At 47.1% G+C, this 21,781-nt stretch overlaps 1 protein-coding gene across 1 annotated transcript in view; it reads right to left on the bottom strand.

The window, feature by feature from the left end:
* The window catches only part of CHAT (choline O-acetyltransferase), a 48,617-nt gene that overhangs the window by 16,732 nt on the left and 10,104 nt on the right, over positions 1–21,781 (bottom strand). The window contains exons 7-9 of the mRNA XM_027586980.1: positions 3,884–4,053; positions 1,352–1,452; positions 374–502 (exon numbers count right to left, since the gene is read on the bottom strand). Of these exons, the coding sequence (XP_027442781.1) occupies positions 374–502; positions 1,352–1,452; positions 3,884–4,053 (400 nt within the window). The remainder of the gene's footprint in view (positions 1–373; positions 503–1,351; positions 1,453–3,883; positions 4,054–21,781) is intronic.

The following is a 21,781-nucleotide window of genomic DNA, read 5'->3' as shown; positions in this document are numbered from 1 at the left end:
GAAATAGCTTGGATTCAAATGACCTATTCAAACCAGTTGTTTATTACTCCCCCTGAAAGCAGGGGGATGATTTCCCCTCCTTGACTCAGCTCAGTCAGGTGAAACCCTTGAAAAAATAGCTCCATGTTTGCATTTTATGGAAATGATGGAGACTTCAGCAAGGTTATTTCCCCAAGAGTTATAACTCTCTTTTAGTTTGACTACATTTCCATGGGGAGGTGGGCAGGGGGCAGAGGTGGGCGAAAGGAGCAGAGAGCTGGGGTCTTTGGAAACTTCCAGGGGGCCTCATCGTCCCGGGTGGAGGGGGTTGGGGTGAGGGTGGGCAGGGGGTGACCCCAGAGCATTGCCCTTAAAAAGGCTTTGGACTTTCTACCGTTGAAGTTTTTCCACCGAGGAAGCTAAGAGGCCTTGAATTTCCGGGGAGCATTTCCAACGCAGCCTCCTGGGGGCCGGGAGCTCGCTGACTGAGTCGGCCCGGACCAGCTTCTTGCTGCTCTTCACCCTGCAGGCACAAAAAGGTGGCAGCCTGCGGCCCTGGGAGCTGAAGGCTGTGGACATCAGTCCCTGTCCTCTGCGGTCATCCTAGCTGTTGGAGCCTCAGGGGGTGTGAGCTGCCTACCCCTGGATCCACTGCACAGATAAATAGACTGACTGACGCTCAATCAGAGAGGCCACCCAAATAAGCATGTAGCAGAGCCAGGATTCCAACCAGTTCCGCCTGACTCCAGAGCCTGCTATTTCCTACTCCACATACACTTGGAGAGAAACTGAAGAAGCAAACTGTGTTGTTTGTCTATGAGAGTTGGTATGGGCTTTTAGGCATTTAGAACTTAGATTCAGGGAGAAGATTGTGGAAAGAGAGAATGAGCAAGCCATGAATGGAGGAAGGAACTTGGTGTGTTTAAGGGATAGCAAAGCGCTCAGTCCAGCCAGCTTGGAAGCTAGGGAGAAAGATCCAGCCCAAGGGGATGGAAGGAGGTGCAGCTCAGAGACCTCCCCTCCTCTCTGCTGGGTCAACAGTCGGCCCAGCCCTGACTCGGAACAAGCACTAGGTATGGGTCTGGACTTCCCTGGGCCAAAGCAGATGTTCCTTTTTGGCCAGGAATTCTTGGCCAAGCTTCTCCCTAATTGCCCTAAACCTGATGTCCTGTCTGCGCCCACTGTCCGTGGCAGATAAAGTGTCTGATGATGTCAAGCTGATTTTCAAATCCATCTTTTGCTAAGACACTTTCCGGACTAACGCAGCCCCCCGGTGGCCACCCAAATTTTTCTTGGCCTAGCTTGGCAGCCCCTTGGCAGTCTGGCTTTGGCTCCCATGGCTGCTGCAGAGGGGCGTTGTGCCCAGACTCACATGTGCTTGAGCAGATGCTCCGTGCACTGCACCAGGACGATGCCATCAAACGGGGAGTGTTCGCACACCACACCACAAGTACCATCTCGGCCCACCACAAACTGTAATAAGGAGAGAGGTGAGTGGACCTCAGGTAGGGTCTGTATTTCAAACTGGCCCCTTGGCTCCAGGCCAGGTCTCCCTGGCCTCTCGGGGGGACCTCTCCTCCAAGGACACCAAAGCACATTATGTCCCAAAAAGAATGCTATATGAAATCACCACGGCCTGAGAATATGGGGGCCTCAGGACAGCTCTACTATGTGACCTCCTTCCCAGAAATGCTCCCGGCAGTGAGAGTGGAGCCCGAGTTTCCCTGGCTGAAGTAGCTCGGTGATTCCTAAGAGTTCACACTGAAGCTGTGCAGTTTCCTTGGTCATGGGCAAGTTCTGCTGGCTTCTGTTAAGCCTGTGTCCCCCCCCCACAGTGTGCCACAGGGGCCACAATCCTATACAGCTTTGTGTGAGTATGTGTCTAAATGGACCCTGTGTGTTTGGCCCCCACTGATTTTGTTCCCAGGATCTAGACCTGTGTCTACCGCATAGTAGGCGCTCAATACTTTTGTTGAATGAGTGAATGAAAGATAACGATCCGATTTGGATGGTGTGCAGATTCCTAGGGAGAAAGAAGTTGTCTCTTGATGGGAGTGAAGGAAAGGTGTCTCTGAGGACGCTCCATGAACTGCTGCCTGGGCTTCGAGTCAGGGACCCGGATTCCAGGTCTGCCATGGCCACATGCCAGCTGGGAGACCGTCGACAGGACATTTCAGCTCTCTGGTTTCAGTCGGCTCCCATTTAAAATGGATCTAATAAATAAAGCCCAGTTCACAAGATTGCTATGAGGATTAGAGAGGAGGTATGGGAAAGGTCCACAGGGACTGTAGGGAGTTTGTAAAGGGTGTACTTAGCTGACTTGAAAAAGAGACATACTCAGCATGTACAGAAGTTCTGGGACGAAAGAATGAGCAGAATGAGATTTGACTTTTGAAGTGTAACCCAGATAAAGTGGGGCTGCCCATAGCCTGGCTCAGCACAGCATCACACTCAAGAGAGTCTAGTCCACCATCCATAAACAAGCAAGCAAACAAACAAGCTATTGACAGTTTTCTGATGCCCTTCCGGGACACTGTAACACTCGATACACACGTGAGCTGACTCTCCTCCGGTCCTCCCCCCAGCCCTCACATAGTGTCAGTGGCCCGAATCTCTGCTCCCATTCTCCAAACAACCTTTCCACATAGTCTTTCTCAAAACTCATCCCTTGCAGTCTTTTCTCTTTTCCCCAATGTCCCCTGCTTCTCTGTCCTGAGACTAGCTCTTGATCGTTCAGCTCAGGTCCCTGGAGCTTGTTTGGCTTCTCCAGCTCATCTGATCCTCTGTCCTGCCTGTGAAAAGAGCCTGCGGGTGGGCTCAGTCACCTCTGTGGGGCAGGAGGGGAAGACTGTGCCCACTTGCACATTCATGCTTTTCTGTCCTTGCCACTAAAACAAAAGGGAGGAAAACAGTGCCTTTTTAAAACCACTACCGTGGCGTCCTATGTTTCTGGTCCTCTACATCCATTATATCATTTCATTACCACAGCTGCTCCATGAAAGATTACAAGCCATTAGCACCACTGGCGGGGGCTAAAACAGCCAGTGCAGCAGCAAGTGAACCCATCAGAAATAGCAGAATCAATATGCAAACCAATAAAAAGGATAACCTGCAGAATATAGGGGCCAGAGAAGGAGACAAATGAAATGTTGCCCAGAAATGCTTATCAGTGGGAGCGATGCTAGCCCAAAGCATAACGATTGTTGGCTATTTAATATGGTCATTGTGAAGGGGTGGCGGAGGCTTTAAAAATAAACAAGGTTCGATTCAGGATTGACACACTGGAGAAAAAAGGCTGGAGGAACAGGAATGAATGGGCCCAACCTCTAACTTCATCCGCACCTGCATGAGTATTTCTCTCCAGGCCAAAGTGAATGTCTTGTTTCTGGGTTGATGTCATGTGAATCAAAAATATAGGAATTGCTTTATTTCATTGTATGACTTTCCTTCTGTGGAGATGCTGGGCTGTCCTACCTCCTAGGGATGGAGGGAGGTGTGTTAAAATGGCCAGGCGAGAGTGATGGAGGTTCAGAAAAGCTGGCATCCCTGGACATCAGACATGATTCTTGCTGAATGCATTGAGGTTGTGTTCAGTGGGGCCCCGGGGATGCCCCCACCTTACAGTGTGTGCTAGGAGAAGGGGAGTGAGCTCCAGGTCTGACCCGGAGATCCCACACGCCTGGCACAGGCTGTAGGAAGGTTGGGAGTTTGGGCAGGGTTTGGTCACTTGCTCCCAAGAAGAGTTCTGGCAGCACAAGGGCTGACACCAGTGGTACATTTCCAGTGCCTTCAGCTCCCTTGACCCTGGATGCAGCATCCTGGGCAGCACAGGCCAGCAAGTGAGCCTGCCAGGCGTGAGCATCTGCTGGCTCGGGCCGCTGGCCATGCCACTGGGGAGGCTTACCTGCAGGGATTTGTCATACCAGCGGTTTGCCCCATTCTTGCTGCAGCCTCCGCCATGAAGGAGCTGAAGTGCCCTGTTGGTGTCGCTGAGCTCCACGCCTCCCGGGGCGTCCAGGCACACGAGGCAGATGCAGCGTTCAATCATATCCAGCGCGTCCCGGTTGGTGGAGTCTGCAGGCCAGGCAAACAAGGCCTTAACCCCTACCCTCCAAACCCCAGGCCTGAGGTCCTCTCCGCAGAGCCCCACACGCCGCAGGCAGACACACACATGGACACCCAGCCCTTGAGCCGGTCTTAACTCCTTTCCCAACTCCGATGGGTGGGCCGTGGAGTCAGCTAGACTCTCCTGAGCTTCCGTGCTAATCCCAGCAGCCAGCCCACTCTCAGGGTCTCTGCAAGAGTCCCACTTCCTCTTTAGCTGTGGCCAGATCTGCCCCCAGATGGGCGGTCACTGGGCCTGCCTGCCAGGATGAAGGGGGCTCACGCGGGGCCTTCTCCATGGACATCAGACCCTCAGGTCACCCTTTGCCAGGGGAGGAGCTCCAACTCCTCCATCCAGCGGTGTACACCGTCCCCCACTGTGGCCCTTGAGAGCCACATCTGGCACATAGGCATGTTTGTTTCTCCCGAACTAAAATTCTTAAACATTAGAGGCTGAAATCTGAAAATCAGTCAATTTCACATGAAAAGCTGAAGTAAGGGCGTCAAGGTGCTGCTCTCCCTGCCCCCCTGCCACCTCAGCGGTTTTTCCAATGCAGAGCGCAGATGGAAGGGCCCGGCTGCCTGCCCCAAAGCCATATCCAGCTGAGCCCATTGGGGCCATTTCAGGCAGGGGAAACTCATCAGGACAAAGAGACTAGAAGTCACTGAGTTGTGCGGGAGACGTATCACCAAGGCGGCTTGATTTCTCCATGGGGGACATTGGGCATAGGCTTCTTCCCCAAATAGAGCTGGGCCAACCGGATGGGCTGTCCCCCAGGGGGCCTCCTCCACCTCCACCACCTCCTCTATCCAGACTTTTGGGCTAGATGCTGTAACACAATGAGGTGCAGGGTTACCTCTCCCCCCCGCAAGCCCCAGAGTATTCTATGCATAGAGGATGGGGTGCCAAGTGTTTGGAGGCAAGGGGGGGCACTATGGGGCAGAGACTGCTAGCTGCATATGGCAATATCCATTCTCCCTTTAGTCACAGAGTTTCTGGTTTTAGCTTGGCACGGGGAAAACCAGAACTAAAGCTGCATTGCCCAGCCTCCATTACAATTAGGAAATTAGGAATCAAAATTCTGCCAACAAAATTTAGAAACACTATATGACAGCTTCCAAGGGACTTCCTTAAAAATAACTAGCATGTGCTCTTTGCCCCTCTTCCCACCTTCCTCTATCTATTGCTTGGAACACTGGTATGATGGTTGGACCTCTAGCTTCCATTTTGGATGTTATGGATGTGGGCCACAGCCTTGCAGTGATGGAAGCATCCTAGCCACCATGTATCAGCTCTGACGGCTTACTTCTGGTATACGACACAGAGAGAAACCTCTGTTTTCTTTAAACCACTATTATTTTGAGTTTTCTGTCATATGTGACCAAATCTAATCCTAACTTATACCATCTGGTGATGTTGGGTTCACATTCTCACACTGCAAGAATTAGCTGGAGCTGAGAAGCTGCACCCTTGGTTTACCATTAGTCCTCTCTCATTCATTCAATCCCCTTGTTAGCTGTAGGTATTGAAATCCAAGGTCCCTGTCCAGGAGGCTATTTGTCAGAGAGAAACCTTCTGTGGGCTGAGGAGCCCTCCAAGATGAGAGTCAGGACCCTCCCTGCTCTCTCTTGTCCCATCAAGGCAGGCACTTGGGCAGGCCCTGGTCCTGAGTGCTGGCCCTCCTATTTCCTATAGTCAGCCCAAGCTCAGGCACACATACCTCTCTGTTCCTGCCCTTCCCCTCCCTACTGAGATCCCACTTACTGCTGAGTCAGAATTCCCTCTTTCAGAGTCCCTGGTTCTGGAAGCTTCTCTTCTTCCAGAGCCTCAGGTCAAAAATTATGTCCATCATCTCTCATAGCCGTCTGAAATCTGCTTTCCTGAAGTCCGGGGAATGTGTGGGAGCAGGTGAGACTTCCACAGCCTCAGGCTCAGGGTCTCTGTTCACCAGCCAGGTCCTGCCTGTGGGCTGGAGGCAGGCAAAACAGTACCTTCCCTAGTCAATGGGAAGCTGAGTCCATACACAGTCCGACATTGCCAATGGGCGCCTGTCCCTCCTTTTGTCCAGTGAGGGACCCAGGGGGGCCTCGATGAAGTCCTGTCTGTTCCTCCCTGCTCTTGGCCTCACCCTGACCCTCACTGGGGCATGTGGCGACTTCACCCTCCCAGTGCAGTCAGCCTTGAGTAGGGCAGTCCCTAAGACTCTCCCCTGGGCCTCTTCCACATGTGCTAGCCACAAGGATGCTAAGGCCACCTGTGCTGTTCCTTGCTCTGCCCACGTGATTGCTCCAGTTCATGAGAGGTGTCCATATATAATCTCATGGAAGAGAGTCTCCAGTCCCCACTCATCCCCTTCCTCCCAACTCTTGCAAATCCCTGTCACAGCAAGCCTTCCCCTCTGGGAAGGAGAATGACAAGCAAGCCAGTCCATCCTTGGGTCATCTTTTCCCCACTTCCTGTATAGAATGAGGGTTTGGAGAGCACCATACTTTCAGGACCCCTCTTGATCCCGATGGAGCCAGGATGACTCCTTATCTTCTGCATGGCCGCTTGGGCTTTCCTGGAGTCTGATCAACTCCAAGGCTTTAGGCCATGCCCTGAGAATCTAAAGGTAAAGGCAACCCAGTTGAAGCTCTGGGGAAATTCCCCTTCCCTCTGCTCTTCAAGGATGGTGCATTCACTGTGTTGCCCTCTTCAACCTGAAGTGACTTCTATTGCCCATGAGTTTGAATCTAAACATGGCCCTTTGGGCTCCATGGCTCACCATGCTGCCCCTCTGGGTCACCTCCCCTGAAGCCCGGCACGGACCTCTTGCCTCCTGCCACTCTCTGGACACCTGGGCTCATTCATGTCTTCACCATAGCATAGGATGTCTCCTGGATAGGGGTCCTTCTCCTACTCCGCCTATCACAGTTTCACTCATAAATTCCTCCCAAGCTCCCTGATCCTTTAACGGGGCTGGCCCTATGCCTGGCATAGGTAGGAGCAGCCCAGACAGAGCTCCTGCCCTCTAGAACTCCTCACACCCAGAACACGCTGGCTGCTTGCTCAGTACAAAGAACCTCTGCTCTGTCCACCAGGCTGGCCTCGTACAGCAACTGGGTCCAGGGCTGGGCCAGTCCCCTCTATACCCCATGCCCCAACAGCACGTGACCCTGCTGCTGACCTCAGACCTCCCCAGGCTTCAAGAAGTCACTGCCAGTCCAGCCCCAGAAACCCTGACACCCTCCCCCATGTCTGTGAGCTCGCAGAGGGTGGGAGTGGGTCCCCAGCCCAGATGGCACAGGAAAGGGTCCATGGCTGGCAGTGGACAGGGACAGGTGAGGCAGAGATCTGTGCATGCAGCTCAGAGAGGGTACCTGGAGAAGCCCAGCAGGCTTGGGGGTCAGAAAACCACTACCTTTGGGGCATGGAGCCTTGTGGGATGGGGGGGGATGGTGAGAGGTTGGGAGGGGATGGAGATAGGGAAGTGATTCCTTACCCTTTGCAAGGTTCCTAGCCTTGCCCATCTCTGTTCTAATAGGAGTCCCTGCCAATGGCCCTGGTGCCTGGCGCTGCCCTGTGTGCTCTTCTGGTGTTTCCCTTGGGATCCCAGGCTGGCTGGAGACTTCAGAGCATGGGAAGGCCTTGGCCAGGCTGGGGTCAGATTCAAATAGGCAGAGAGGAAGGGAGAAGCATGTCAGGAGGGAGGTAACAGTGCTAAAAAAGGTTCTGAGTGCTGGGCCGTAGACACCCAGGCTTGTGGGTGGAATGTGTGGGTGAGCAGACCACCCCAGGCTTCAGTTCACCCCCAGATTGTAGGTGAAAGCATGCCAGATTTAGGTGAGGTTGAAGAACGCAGTGAAGTGATGCTATTAGCTAGTCTTTGTTGAGCACCTAATATGTTCCAGGCATAAATCTAAGTCTTCATATTGATGAACATGAGATAGGCATTTTTATCATCCCCATTCACAGAGAAGCTAAATGTCTTGCCTAAAGGCACCCAGTAAACTGAGGGAGCTAGACTTGATCCCAGGCAAGCAACCCCAATGCCCAGTCTGCAAACAGATCATCAAGGGCTGTGAATGGCAGAATCGGGAATATGGGCTCCATCTAGTAACAATGAGGAGCCACCAAAGGATCTTGGGCAGGGGTTGATGTGGTCAGAGCAGAGTCTAGGAGGCCTAGCAGCCTGGGGAAGGTGTGGGCCTGGAGGCCAGTTAAGGGACTGTGGGCAGCCCCAATGCTGCACATCTAGGCCCTGTTGGCCACATCTCAGTGAGCTCTGAGAGCCCAGGCTGGGTAGCTGCTTACACCAAAATTTACTTAGAAATAGCCCCAAGGCCAATGTGGAGTGGGCAGGCCTGTCTAGCCAGGATGCTGGGGAGAAAGCCTAACACATGCTCTGGGCAGGAGAGTGGAGGCTTAGCACACTCCTTCCCAGCTAGACAACTCAAAGCTGACAGCAAACAAGGACAGCTCCCCAGGCATCAGTGCCCCAGTCACCTCCAGGCAGGAATGAGGGACCCCTGAGGGGGGACTGAGCCATCACCATCAAGGCAGGTTGTGCAGGGCCCCAGAGCTCAGCGCCAACCAACAGTAACCAGGTCCTGGCTCATTAGACGGGGTGAAATGGGAGCAGGACAGCAGAGCTGGGATGCCAGGTGGCCTTGCAAATGAACTCCCTGCATACGGGTAGCTGACAAGTTTATCATGTAAGGCAGAAAATGAACTACACCCAAATTCATCCACCATGACTCTGGCCCAAATGTAACAGAAACAGGGGGTGGTGGGCTGGAGGCATGCAGCAGGAGCCGTTTGTCTTGTGACTTTCTCATCGAGCACATGGAGGCTCGTTTAATGTGGTCAATCAATCTTCCTCAAGGAGCCCCTGCTTAATAGTGAGAAGTCGGAGCTGAGTAATAGGAGGAGCTTGCTCTGCTGCCCACGCCTGGGGAGTCGACAGCTTCAGTGATGTGGAAATTCCAGAGGCCACAAGGCCTTGGAGGACCCTAGAGCTTCTGTCAGAGACTGAAAGTTTACAGACTGTGACTAAGGTGAGCAAAGATGAAAGGAACACAGCACCTCTGTCTTTGGAGGGTTGCAGAAATCAGGTGCTGCTCCCTAACACCTCTACCTGTGTGTGTGTGTGTGTGTGTGCGCGCGCGCGCATGCACACACACACACACACACACACACACACACGCGCGCGCTCAGAGCTCTATCTTGGACACTCACCTTCTCTGGTCTAGCTGGGAAATTGGCTCACTCAGATTCCTACTGTCCTGCCTCACATGGTCTAGGGAAATGGAGGCACTAGGCTCCTTTTCTGAGGCTAAGAGCTTTTAAACCTTTGTCAATCCCATCTGAGGATTTTTCTTCCCCAGGTGAAAGAATTGTATTTCCTTTGGGGATGGATATTTGCCATCACACATCCCATGTTCTTCTCTACTCTATGGCTTATGGAATAATCTTTATGCTCCCAGTCCCCAGAGGCTATGGAAATTTCAACAGAAGTATTTCTTGCCCAGTGAAACCTGCCTTTTGCAAATCAGAACTGCGTTTACTTGAGTTACAAAAGCCTTTTTAAAGAGCTCAAGAGGGAGGGACTTCTGCTTCCAGGAACATCAAGTGGATTTTTCCCTCTTCCTTCCACTAAAAATCCTGGACATATATTTAAAGCAAACATCAAAAGACTCTGAAAGATGGAAAGAGACCTCAGGAATTCCCTGGTGTTCTGGACTGAATTGTACCCCCTCCACTCTGAAATTCATATGTTGAAGCTTTAACCCTCAATACGACTGTATTTAAAATTGAGGCATTTAAAGAGGTAATTAAGGTTAAATGAGGTGATAAGGGTGGGGCTCTAAACCAATATGACCATTATCCTTAAAGAAGAGGAAGAGACACCACCATGTGTGTGCCCGGAGAAAAGACCATTGGAGGATGCAGTAAGATGGTGGTCATCTGCAAGCCACAGAGAAAGGCCTCAGGAGAAACTAACCCTGCCAACACCTTGACCTTGGACTTCTAGCCGCCAGAATGGTGAGAAATAAATTTCTGTTGTTTAAGCCGCTCAGTCTGTGGCATTTTGTTATGGTAGCCCTAAGAAATGAATTCACTGGGTTTTCTGTTTAATGTAAAATTTCCCAGACTTGGAGTTCAAATAACCAGTAACATAAAACACAAATAAATGTAGACAAAAAATAAAAATCCAGCAAAAGCTTGCTTTCTTTAGCCAAAGGACCAGGGAAGAGAAAGACTAGCAAGGCAGAAAACTTTTAGATAATAACCTTCCTCCATGCCAGCAAAGGTGGAGTGAGGAGCCTAGACTTCTACCATAACCAGTCTGTAATAAAGCATCTCAGCCTCTGATGGTATCAGAGAAGGCATAGTCTCAGATAGAAGCTGAGACATCCATCTCCACTGGAGAGTAACCACCACCTCAGTTGCTCCATAGACAGCATCAGTAGAGAACATATGGGGACCTTGAATTCCCACTCCCATTAGCATTAATAAGGATCATCCTCCTCCGGAGTGTCAATATAGGCCCCATGAGAAACCTGGACTTCTACTTCCACCTGGCTATAACAAGGTAGCACCCACCCCCTGCTCCTGCTGGAGTGGTGTCAGAAAGCCAGCTAAAACAGAAGGTTTAAATAACATCCAGAGTCTCATAATATAACACATCCAGGTTTCAATAGAAAATCACTTATCACATCAAGAACCAGAGAAATCTCAACTTGAATGAAAAAAAGACAATCAGTAGATGCCCAACACTGATATGACAAGAATGTTAGAATTATGTGACAAATATTTTGAAGTTAATCATCATAAAACTGAAAAATCTGTGGGGCAAAAGATCTAACAAGCATGCCATTGGAGTCCCAGAAGGAAAGGAAAAAGAGCAGAGAAGGAAAGTACTCAGAGAAATAATGGCCAAAAACTTCCTAAATTTGGCAAAAAGCATAAACCTAAAGATTCAAGATTCAGTTAATTCCACATAGGATAAATTCAAAGAAATCCACATCAGCACATTATCATAGTCAAACTTCTGACAACTAAAGACAAAGAAAAAAATCTTGACAGCAGAGAGAAAGAAATGATGTTTTATCTATAGAGGAAAAAACAATTCAAATTATGATGTATACATCCATGATTGATGTATATATAAAGTAATACCTATAGAAACCACTAGAGAAGCTATACAAACAGATACACTAAAAACATTACGATAAATCAAAATGGAATTCTAAAAAATGTTCAAGTAACCCATAGGAAGGCAAGAAAAAGAAAACAAGAATTGAAAAACAGAGGTGACAAAAACCAAAATGGCAGCATTAAATCCCAGTGTATCAATAATTTCAGTGATAGAAATTGACAAAGTAGATTAAAAAAACACATCCTAGTTATATTCCATCTATAAGAAACCCACATCAAATATAATGGTATAGATTGGTTGAAAGTAAAAAAAAGAAAAATACATGTAAAGCAAACATTAATCAAAAGAAAGCAGGGGTTGCCTTGTTAATATCAGATTAAGTAAGCTTCAGAGCAAAGAAAATTACCAGAGACATTGAAGGCATTACATAAAATAAAATGGTCAGTCTACCAGGAAGACATAACAATCCTATATGTGTATGTAACAAACATACCACAAAATCTGTGAAGAAAAGACTGACAGAACTGAAGGGAGAATAGACAAATCCACAATTATACTTGGGGACTTAAACACCCCTTTCTTGATAATTGATAGAACAACTAGAAAATAAGCAAGCATATAGAAAAACTCAACAACACCATCAGTCAATCTAATTGACATTTATAGAACACTCCACCCAACAACAGCAGAATGCACATTCTTTTCAAGTGCTCATGGAATATATACGCCAAAGTAGACCATATTCTAGGCTATAAAACACCCTCAAATAACTGAAATCATACAAAATGTATTTTCTGATGTATGAGACCAAAGAAAAATAAAAAACAAGAAAAATTCCAAACATTTGGAAACCAAATAATACTCTTCCAAATAAGCCATAGGTGAAAGAGAAAGTCTTAAGGGAAATTAAGAAAAAAACATTGCAATGAGTGGAAATAAAAGTATACCTTATCCAGATTCGTGAGTCACAGCTAAAGCCAGATTGAGAAGGAAATATATAGCACAAATGCTGACAGAGATAAGAAGGGAAGTCTTAAAGAATTCTATAAGCTCTTACCTGAAGAACCCAGAAAAAGAAGAGTAAAATAAACCAAAAGCAATCAGGAGGTAGGAAATAACAAGAATCAGAAACCAACAGAATTGAAAACAAAACAACAAAAACAATGAAAAGAAATCTAGTTCCTTTAGAAGATCAATCAAATTTCTGGCAAGGCTTGCGCGCGAGAGAGAACATTATCAGGGATGAAATAGGGATAACACTACAGACCCTGCAGACATCAAAAAGATTATAAAAAAATACTATGAACAACTCTACAGACATAAATTTGACAACTTAGATGAAATGGAGCGATTTCTTGAGAAGTGTAAACTACCCACAAGGCACCATATATAAAAGAAATAATTTGGAGAGCCCTATAACTATTAAGAAAATTGAATTTATAAGTTTTAAACTCCAGAAAAAATAATCTCTAGGCCCAGAAGTTGTCACTGGAGAATTGTACCAAATATTTAAGGAAGAATTAAAACCCATCTATACAATTTCTTCCAGATAATGTAAGAGGAAAGAACACTTCTCAATTCATTTTATGAATCGAGTGTTACCCTTATACCAAAACAAGATGAAAAGAGTACCCAAAGAAGAAAAAAAGCCACAACACCCAACCAACTACAGACCAATAATCCTCATGAATATGGATACAAAAATATTGAACAATATATAATCAAATAGAATTAAGCAACATATAAAAAATTATATACGAAGTAGGGCCTATTACAGGAACGCAAGGCTGGTTAAATATCTGAAAAGCGATCTATCTAATCCACCATATTAACAGGTTCTAGAAATATCATGATTATATCAATTGATGCAGTAAAAATATTTGATAATACTTTTAAAATTCAATATCTATTCACAATAAAATCTCAGAAAAATAAAAACAGAGGGGAGCTTCCTCAACTTCATAAAGAATATCTACAAAAAAGTTTATAGTTAACATCATTTTAAAGGTGAAAGATTGCATGCCTTTCCCCTAAGATCAAGAAAAAGAAAGAATACCCACTCTTACCGCTGTTGTTCAACATAGTACCAGAAGTTCTGCCCAGTGCAATAAGGCAATAAAAGGGATTAAAAAGGATACAGATCAGAAGGGGAAAAAAATCCCTACTTTCATATGACGTGATTGTGTAGAAATTCTAAGGAATATACCAAAAAACCCAAACAAAAACAAACCCACCCCAAACATCCTAGAACTAATAAATGAGTTCATCAAGTTTGCAAGATACAAGATAGACATACAAAAATCAATTGTATTTCTGTACACCAGTGACAAGCACATGAACACTAAAATTAAAAATATAACACCACTTACAATGATGCAAAACACTGAAACACTTCAGTGTATCTAACAAAAATGTGCAGGACTTGTATGCTGAAACTACAGAACACTAATAAAAGAAATCAAAGAGGATCTAAGTAAATGGAGAGACGTGTTGTGTTCATGCATAGGAAGACTCAACATTGTGCAGATGTCCATTCTCCCCAAACTGATACACAGGTTTAAGACAGTTTCCATCAAAATCCCAGCAAGACTTTGTAGATATAGACAAGATTATTCTAAAATTTATATGAAAGGCAAAGGAACTAGAATAGCTAAAATAATTTTGAAAAGAAATAGAGTTGAAGGAACCAGTACATCCAATTCCAAGACTTATAATATAGCTACATAACCAAGAATATGTGGTATTGGCAGAGAGATGAGCACAGAGATCAATGGAAGAGAATAGAAAACCCCAAAATGGACTCACATAAAAATGCCTGATTTTGACAAAGGCATGAAAGTGATTCAGTGGAGAAAGGATGGCCTTTTCAACAATGTTGCTGGAGCAACTGGACACCTATAGGCAAAATAAATAAATAAATAAATAAACTTAAAATTAAAAATAAAAATAAATAAAAAAGAAAGCCTCGCTATAAATCTTCACACCTTAAAAAAGTTTAATTCAAAATGTATCATAAACTTAAATGTACCAATGTAATAATCAACTTTTAGAAAAAATATAGGAGAAAATCTTTGGGATCCAGGGCTAGGCAAAGAATTCTTAGACTTGACATCAAATGCATGACCCATTAACGGAAAAATTGAGAAACTGGACTTCACCAAAACCGAAAACATTACTCAGTGAAACACCATGTTAAGAAGATGAAACCATAAGTTACAGATAGGGAGAAAATATAGAACCACATAGCCAAGAAAGGGCTGGTAAAGAATATATAAACAACTCTCAGAATTCACAGTAAAAAAAAAAAAAAACAAACACAAAAAAACCCCACAAAAAACCCAAAAACCCAAACCCAAACAATCTAATTAGAAAATGAGCAAAAGATAGGAAATGACATTTCATCAAAGAGGATATAAAGATGGAAATTAGCATATGAAAAGATACTCAGCATCATTGGTCACTTAAAAAATGTAAATTAAAACTACAGAAAGATATCACTACACACCAATTAGAAAGGCTAAAATAAGAAATAGTGACAACACCAAATGCTGACAAGGATGTAGAGAAACTGGATCACTCATACATTGCTGATGGGAATGTAAAGTTGTACAGCCAATCTGGAAAACATTTTAGCAGTTTCTTTAAAAATGAAACATGCAGCTATCAATTTTATTCCTGGAATTTTTGCTAAAATGAAAACTTATCACACAAAAACAAAAAATATATATATAATACATATTATGTATATATTATTGGTGGTCAGTGGTGGAATCAGGGCATCTGTCTTATTATCACACAAAAACAAAAAATATATATGATATATATTTTTTGTCTGTGGTGGTGGTCAGTGGTGGAATCAGGGCATCTGTCTTATTATATAATATATATATATATAATGTTTATAGTAGGTTTATAGCCAAAAAGTAGGGACAACTCAGGTGTCCTTCAATGTATGAATGATATCACCCATTGTAATACACTCATACCAAGGAATAAATAAAAAGAAATGAACTATTGACACATGGGACAATGTGGATGAATCTCCAGAGAATTATGTCAAGTGAAAAAAAAAGAAAGCCAGTCTCAGAAGGTTACATACTGTATGATTCTATTTATACAGCATTCTTAAAGCAATAACATTATAGAAATGAAGACAGATTCTTGGTTGCCAGGGGTTAAGGAGGGATGGAAGGGAAGTGGGTGTGGCTATAAAAGGCAACAGGAAGGATCCTTGGGAGGATGGGAATGTTCCGTATCTTGACTGTAACGATGTCAATATTGTTGCGATATTGTACTAGAGTTTTATAAGATGTTAGCGCTCAGAGGAAAAGGGTACAGGTGAGATTATGTCTTACAAGTGCATGTGCATCTACAATTATCCCCAAATAAGTTTGATTTAATTAAAAAAAAAATCTTCAAGAACCAAGCATTGCTCTTTCTTCTGGGTTTGAAACACCCTGCCCACAAAGGCAAATTTAAAGAGCTCTCATACTTCCAGAATTAGGGGAGGGGTGGTGAGTGGAGAAGGGCAGGAAATTAAAAAAAAATACACCACCTCCCACTCATTTTGCACCCCAAATATAAAATGGAAAGTGAGGGCCAGAGAGAGGGCCACTGGGGAGAAATGAAAGAAAAGAGTGTGCACACTTGGAGCATGCAGTATGGAGGGAGCCCAGGGGAAGCAAAGGAGCATCTCAGAGTTAATAAGGGTTAGGGTTCCAAGGTAAGGCGTACAGGCCATTCAGTCTGCGCCATGGGTCACCGTCACTGACAGAACAGACATTCAACAGGTGCCCATTTGCAGTTCACCAGATTTTTCTAGAGAGGCCGTGAACCTTGGACAAACCATCCCCACAGTGTTTCCCCAAATCTAATTAAGAGTTATCATTTAGCAAACAGCCTCTGTGCGCCAGGCACCAGCCCACCTGCTTTGCAGCCCCTCCGCACCCCCTTGACCTAGCTATAAGAGAGGACCGCCACCTCCATGTCCTAGCCTAGAAGCCAGCTCCAGGCCAGCAAGGAGGGCCAGGTCAAGCCCAGGTCTCTTGCCGCAGGCCCCGCACCACTCCCTGTCTGGATGCCCTCATACGCAGGAGCCTTCATGCTTCCACTGTGGGAGGCCCCAGCAACGCCTCCCATCCTCCCACCCCCGAAGAAAGAACACAGCCTTCAGCCTCGCGAGCCCGGGAGGTATTTCTAGGCCAATTAAATCAGAGAGGCTGTTATTGCTAATGTGTAATTGGTTTTAAAATCAGCAGGCCTGCCTATCTCTGGATGACAATATTTAAGTAGCAAAATGCCCATCCCGAGCGGTTCTTGTAAACCATGACCGAAGCCTCCTCCAGACACAGCCGCCTTCTGTCAGTTCCCTCCTTGAAAGTAGTGGCTCAGCTCTAATTGGCTGCTGGGGATAAATATTTACGGTGCTGTGTAAACAGAAGCATCTGCCTCGAGTCGGCTCGCAGGATTCTCCACGCAGCGCCCAGGAAAGCCAGCGGGCTCCAGGGTGGGGGTGCGGGCTCTCTGAGCTGGCTATCCTTTTCCTACAAATTGACAAGCGCTGTAGTCTTCCAGACTCAAGGCTGAATATCTAATTAAATTTCCAGACCAGGATAACAGTGTTGGCCCCCCTGGGGGTTCAGGAAGGCCACAGCTTCGAGGCTCTGCAGGGAAGGAGGTACTGCGAGGTTACACATGCCCTTCCTGGGGCCTCAAATCCCACCCTGCCTGCCGGGCCCTGAGGATCTCAGGCTTGGGAGACAGATGCCCTGATTCCACCACTGACCACTTCCAAGGGGGAAGACTAGCTCAACCTGTTGGAGACACAGCCTCCTCTGTTCTGTGGGGATGAAATCCCTACCTCACAGGCTCTACTGAAGACTCAAAGCAACAGGGGACAGAAAGGGCCCAGGATAAGGCCAGCATCAAGGGGGACCTCCCTGCACGGTAGCTGCTAATACCTGCTTAAGTTGGTCCCAACCTGGGCTGCACGTGAAGGCGCTTTAAAAATACAGATTTCTTGGCCTCATTCCTGTCCCACTGGAAAATCCCTGGGACCCCAGAATCTTTATTTTAAGGGGCTCTCTAGATGATCCTGATGTTGTCAGCCAGCCCCAGTCACACGCACCACCTCAACCCACCTGGGCTTAGCCTCATGTTGCACTTGGCTCAGGAAGCCCTCCTAAGCTACTCGCAGTAAGGCCCCCAAATTTCCTCAGGACGCCTGCTGGGAACACTCCTTTGGTTTTATCCTGTCCACTCTTGTCCTAACAATCTTGCTTATTCCGGTCTCCCCAACAGGACCACAGGCTTCTGGGGGGCAGTGATGGTCCTGCTGGGTCTCTAAGCCCTTGGACTCCCAGGAGTCTATTCTGTGTTGGCTGTGGATGATTAGGCTGCAGATGGAGATGACGATACACTCACCTGTCCTGCAACACATTCTCAGAAAGCTCCATGTGAGCAGTGCTGTGTGAGGGGCTATAGGGTGTGTGGGGAACACCGGGGGCAGAGGGGGAGCCTGGGCTTTATGTCAGACAGCTGGCCCACTGTCCGGTGATCACCACCCTCTCGATGCCACAGCAGAGGGTCCGGCTGGGGAGCCTGTGAGCTGACTGAGGGAGCTGTTCGGTTGGGGAGCAGAGTGAAGGATCAGGGATGGTCTCTCTAAGGGGAGAGGGTTGATAAAATCAATTGCCCTGCTGGTTCTCAGTGGACCCTATGAGAGTTCAGATTTTGTCTGAGCTCAGGTGCCTCAGTCCAGACCTCCGCCAGGACAATAGGAGCTTGGCTTGGTCAAAGCCTCCTGCTGGACAACACCTGCTGGGACAAGTCAGACCCCTACCCCAGCCCCCACAACCACACCTGGACCCAGGAGAGTACCTTCCCAGAGGCTGAGGATTTGGGAGCATTGTTTGCAATGATGACCACCGTCCTTAGGTCTCTGGCTGGCACTCCCATGCCCTGCTGCTCTAGTGTCCCCTGCACGGACTTATTCCTCACCCCCCACCTTTCCCCGTTCACGAACCCTTCATGACGTCTGAGTAGGGATGGCAGGTCCCCTTGCACTGTTGATCTCTTCTGAGAGTGTTCTGTACACCTTCTGCCTCAACAGGAGGGTGGCACCCCCTGAGGGACACACTTCCCTGTACTCTCTCCAGAAGACTATTTTCCTTCACACTCATGCTCCCCAGGGCCAGGACGGGTAGGTGGTATTCTTCTCCCTGTTCTTGCACCTGCACAGCTCCTCCCAGCTTTCCCTTGGGAGCTGCAAGCTATTAGACTTCTACCTTCCCACCCCCATCATCATTGTCGCCCCTGTTGCTGCATTCCCCTGATGTGCTCACAACTTCCCATCATGCAGATCTGGGCTCCCAGTTCACCTTCCTCCTCCCCAGTCATCATTCCTGCAGCCTGAACCACTGTGTGGAGAACCCAGCCCACACCACCCTCCTCTTTCAGCCCCTCGATCTCCCTCCCACCTTTGACAGTCTAACCTCAGCCTTCACTCCCACAGTCATCACTGCCAGAACTCATCACTACCAGGAACTGACCCCCTTTGAAGTCTCAGATTCAAGCATCCCAAACTCTGAGCTCACTCTTGACTTTCTGATTGACACACTCTGTTATCCCTTCTCTGTGACACATCTCATCTCACGGACACCTCAAAACCATCAACCCCACTACCTATTTCTCCCATCCATCATCCACCTCTGTTCTTTACCTCCCTCCTGTCACGGGCTGAATTGTGTCCTCTCAAAGTCCCCAAGTTGAAGTCCTAACCCCCCAATACCTCAGAATAGGACTGTACTTGGAAATGGGGTCTTTATTGAGGTAATTAAGGTAAAATGAGGTCCTAATCCAACATAACTGGTGTCCTTGTAAGAAGAGATTAGGACAATAACATGCACAGAGGGGAGACCATGGGAAGACACAGGGAGAAGACAGACATCTATAAGCCAGGAGGAGGAGCCTCAGAAGAAGCCAACCATGTCCACACCTTGATCTCAGACTTCTAGCCTTCAGAACTGTGAGAAAATAAATGTCTGCTGTTTAAGCCACTCAGTCTGTGGTACTTTGTTATGGTGGCCCAAGCAGACTACTACACCTCCTTACTCATTTCAGATTCCAACATTATAACCATTCCCTTGCCATACCTTCCCCGTGTCTCCCTCGATTTTATTCTCCAACCAAGGCTGAACCTGGTGATCCACCTTGAGGGTCACCAGAACCTGAGGCAAAAAATTGCAAAACAATGCTAATTAATTTCTCCTAAAATGTATGACTCCCAAGCCCTTAAATATGAGCTCAACAGAGTCCATAAATCTCATCAAGTTTTCCAAGAGGCTATTTCATGTGTTCTCTTTTGTCTTCAGAATCCCACTGCCACCTCTCTCAGCTCATGGCCATGGCTCTCCTGATCTGAGACCAGAAGCCACCAGTCAGGAGCCTCCTCACGTTCCCACTAGCATGGCCGCAGGCCCAGGTTTCAGTTTTCCCTGTACCAACCAAAGGTCTCTTATTCTCTGCGTTCCATTTCCATTTCCTTTGCCTTTGCAAGAATCCCATGCCTCTAATGTCCTCACTAATAATTTCTCTTACTGGAGTACTTCCATATACTTGTCTACATACAACCCCACACTTGCCTCTCCTACTAAAGACACTTCCCTTGACTCCCATCCTCTCCCAGCGACTGCCCCATTTTTCTGCTCTTTTAATACCAAAATACCTGAAAAGAGTCATCTACCCTTAACTGATTCTACTCATTGACTGTGTCATCAACAATTTCTTCCTGCTGTTGGATCACACTCATTAGCATACAATCATTCATTCTTCCTACTCCCCAGTCTGATCTTGGTGAAGGTCACTGATGACTTAGGGTTGCCAAGCTCTGAGTCTCCTCTCTGTCCAGCTCTTCCTTGAGCTCTCAGCAGCATTCCAAGTGGTTGGCCGCTTCCTCTTTCCCTTTGGCTCTTCATGACTCATCTCCTGGTTTGCTTTTGACTTCACAGGCTGCTCTTTCTCAATCCTCTTTGCATCTTTCTCCACCTGACCTCCGAGGACCCATTCTGCTGTTTCTAGATGATCTCACCCAGGTCCATGACTTTAAATATCACTTATGTGCTGATGCTCTCAAATTTATGTCTCTGTACTGACCTCTCTCTTGAGCTCCAGACGCATAGATCTAATTTGACATCTCCACTTAGATGACTCAAGGCATCTCAAACCTGACATACTCAGAAAGGACTTCATTCTGCAGCCACTTCACCAACCTGGTTCCTATCACAGTGAATGCTACCACCATCTAGGTTGCTCGAATCAAAAATCTAGGAATCTTTCTCACTTTTCTTTTCCTCCTTGTCACTTCTCCTTTGCAATATATCTGGACCCCACACGTGTCTTTCATCTTTACTCTCCACCCTAGTCCAAGTTGCCATTATCTTTCACATCTATACTGAAATCTTTTCCTAAATGGTTTCCCTTCTGTGGGCAGGGGCTGCTCCAGGGAGGAGGGCTCTGTGAAGGACTGGTTACCTGCTGTGCAGATGGCACAGTCAGTGCCAACCAGAATAATCAGATCTCTGAAGGGAAGGCGCGTGGGCCCCTCCTCTCTGTCACGCTTCCCTCTGAAACAGCACTCCCATTCAGAAAGCCAGATCAAGTGCCATTAACAAATTAATTCCGATTAGCACAGCCCAAGCACTTAAACCTCAAGGCAATCCCGTCCAGTCCTGCAGGGAGATAGCTTGGCCTGCTAATAAAGTGGAAACTGTATTGGAAGCAGAGGCGACTGTGTGATGCCTTGTCTCTGTCCCTGGAGGGGAGAGGAGTGGGATTTGATTACACCATGGTCTCCTGAGGGAATTAACTCACTTTCCAATGGTAAGTTATTAATTCCCCAACTTGGTGGTTAGGTCTAAGAGCACAGGATCAGCTCTCACACCCGCCTGTGGCCCGGGCAACCCCTGATTTAGGACTGGGCATTCTGCAGGTACCCCATGATCAAATGAAAAATAATTAACTGGTAGGCAGGCACTAAGTCTGGGGCCTACTATCATTAGTAACCCTCCATTCTTTTATTTAACAAATATAACTGGGGCCCCGCTGTGTTTGGCACAGCAGATTAAAAAGTTAGTCCAAGCAGATAAGGCTCCTGTTCTCCTAGAACTTAAGATACTAGGGAAGGGAGGCAGATAATCAGCATGCATAAACAAATGAGAGGCTGACTTCAGAGAGTGACAATTGCAATTAGTATAAGACAACAGGACAAGGTGACAGAGTGTGTTGAGTGGGGGATGCCCTAGGGGGCCTGAGGCAGTGACACCTAAGCTGAGCTCTGGATAGTGCAAGGAGCTAGTTAACGCGGGCCAAATAACCTTCTAGGGAGAGGGATCAGAAAATGCAAGTGCCTGTTGCCAGAGAACCAGGCTCCACCACATTTTCATTCTCTCAATACCTCCAGCATGGCCATTTTCGCCTGTTGGTTGCTCTCCTTGTGGAACCAGGCCAGGCAGTTGTGTTCCTGCTGGCCAGCTGTCTGCCCACAGACTGCCTGCCTG

The sequence above is a fragment of the Zalophus californianus genome, chromosome 15, assembly GCF_009762305.2.
Source record: "Zalophus californianus isolate mZalCal1 chromosome 15, mZalCal1.pri.v2, whole genome shotgun sequence".
NCBI classification, from domain to species: domain Eukaryota; kingdom Metazoa; phylum Chordata; class Mammalia; order Carnivora; family Otariidae; genus Zalophus; species Zalophus californianus.
This window is presented reverse-complemented; position numbering and strand designations above follow the sequence as displayed.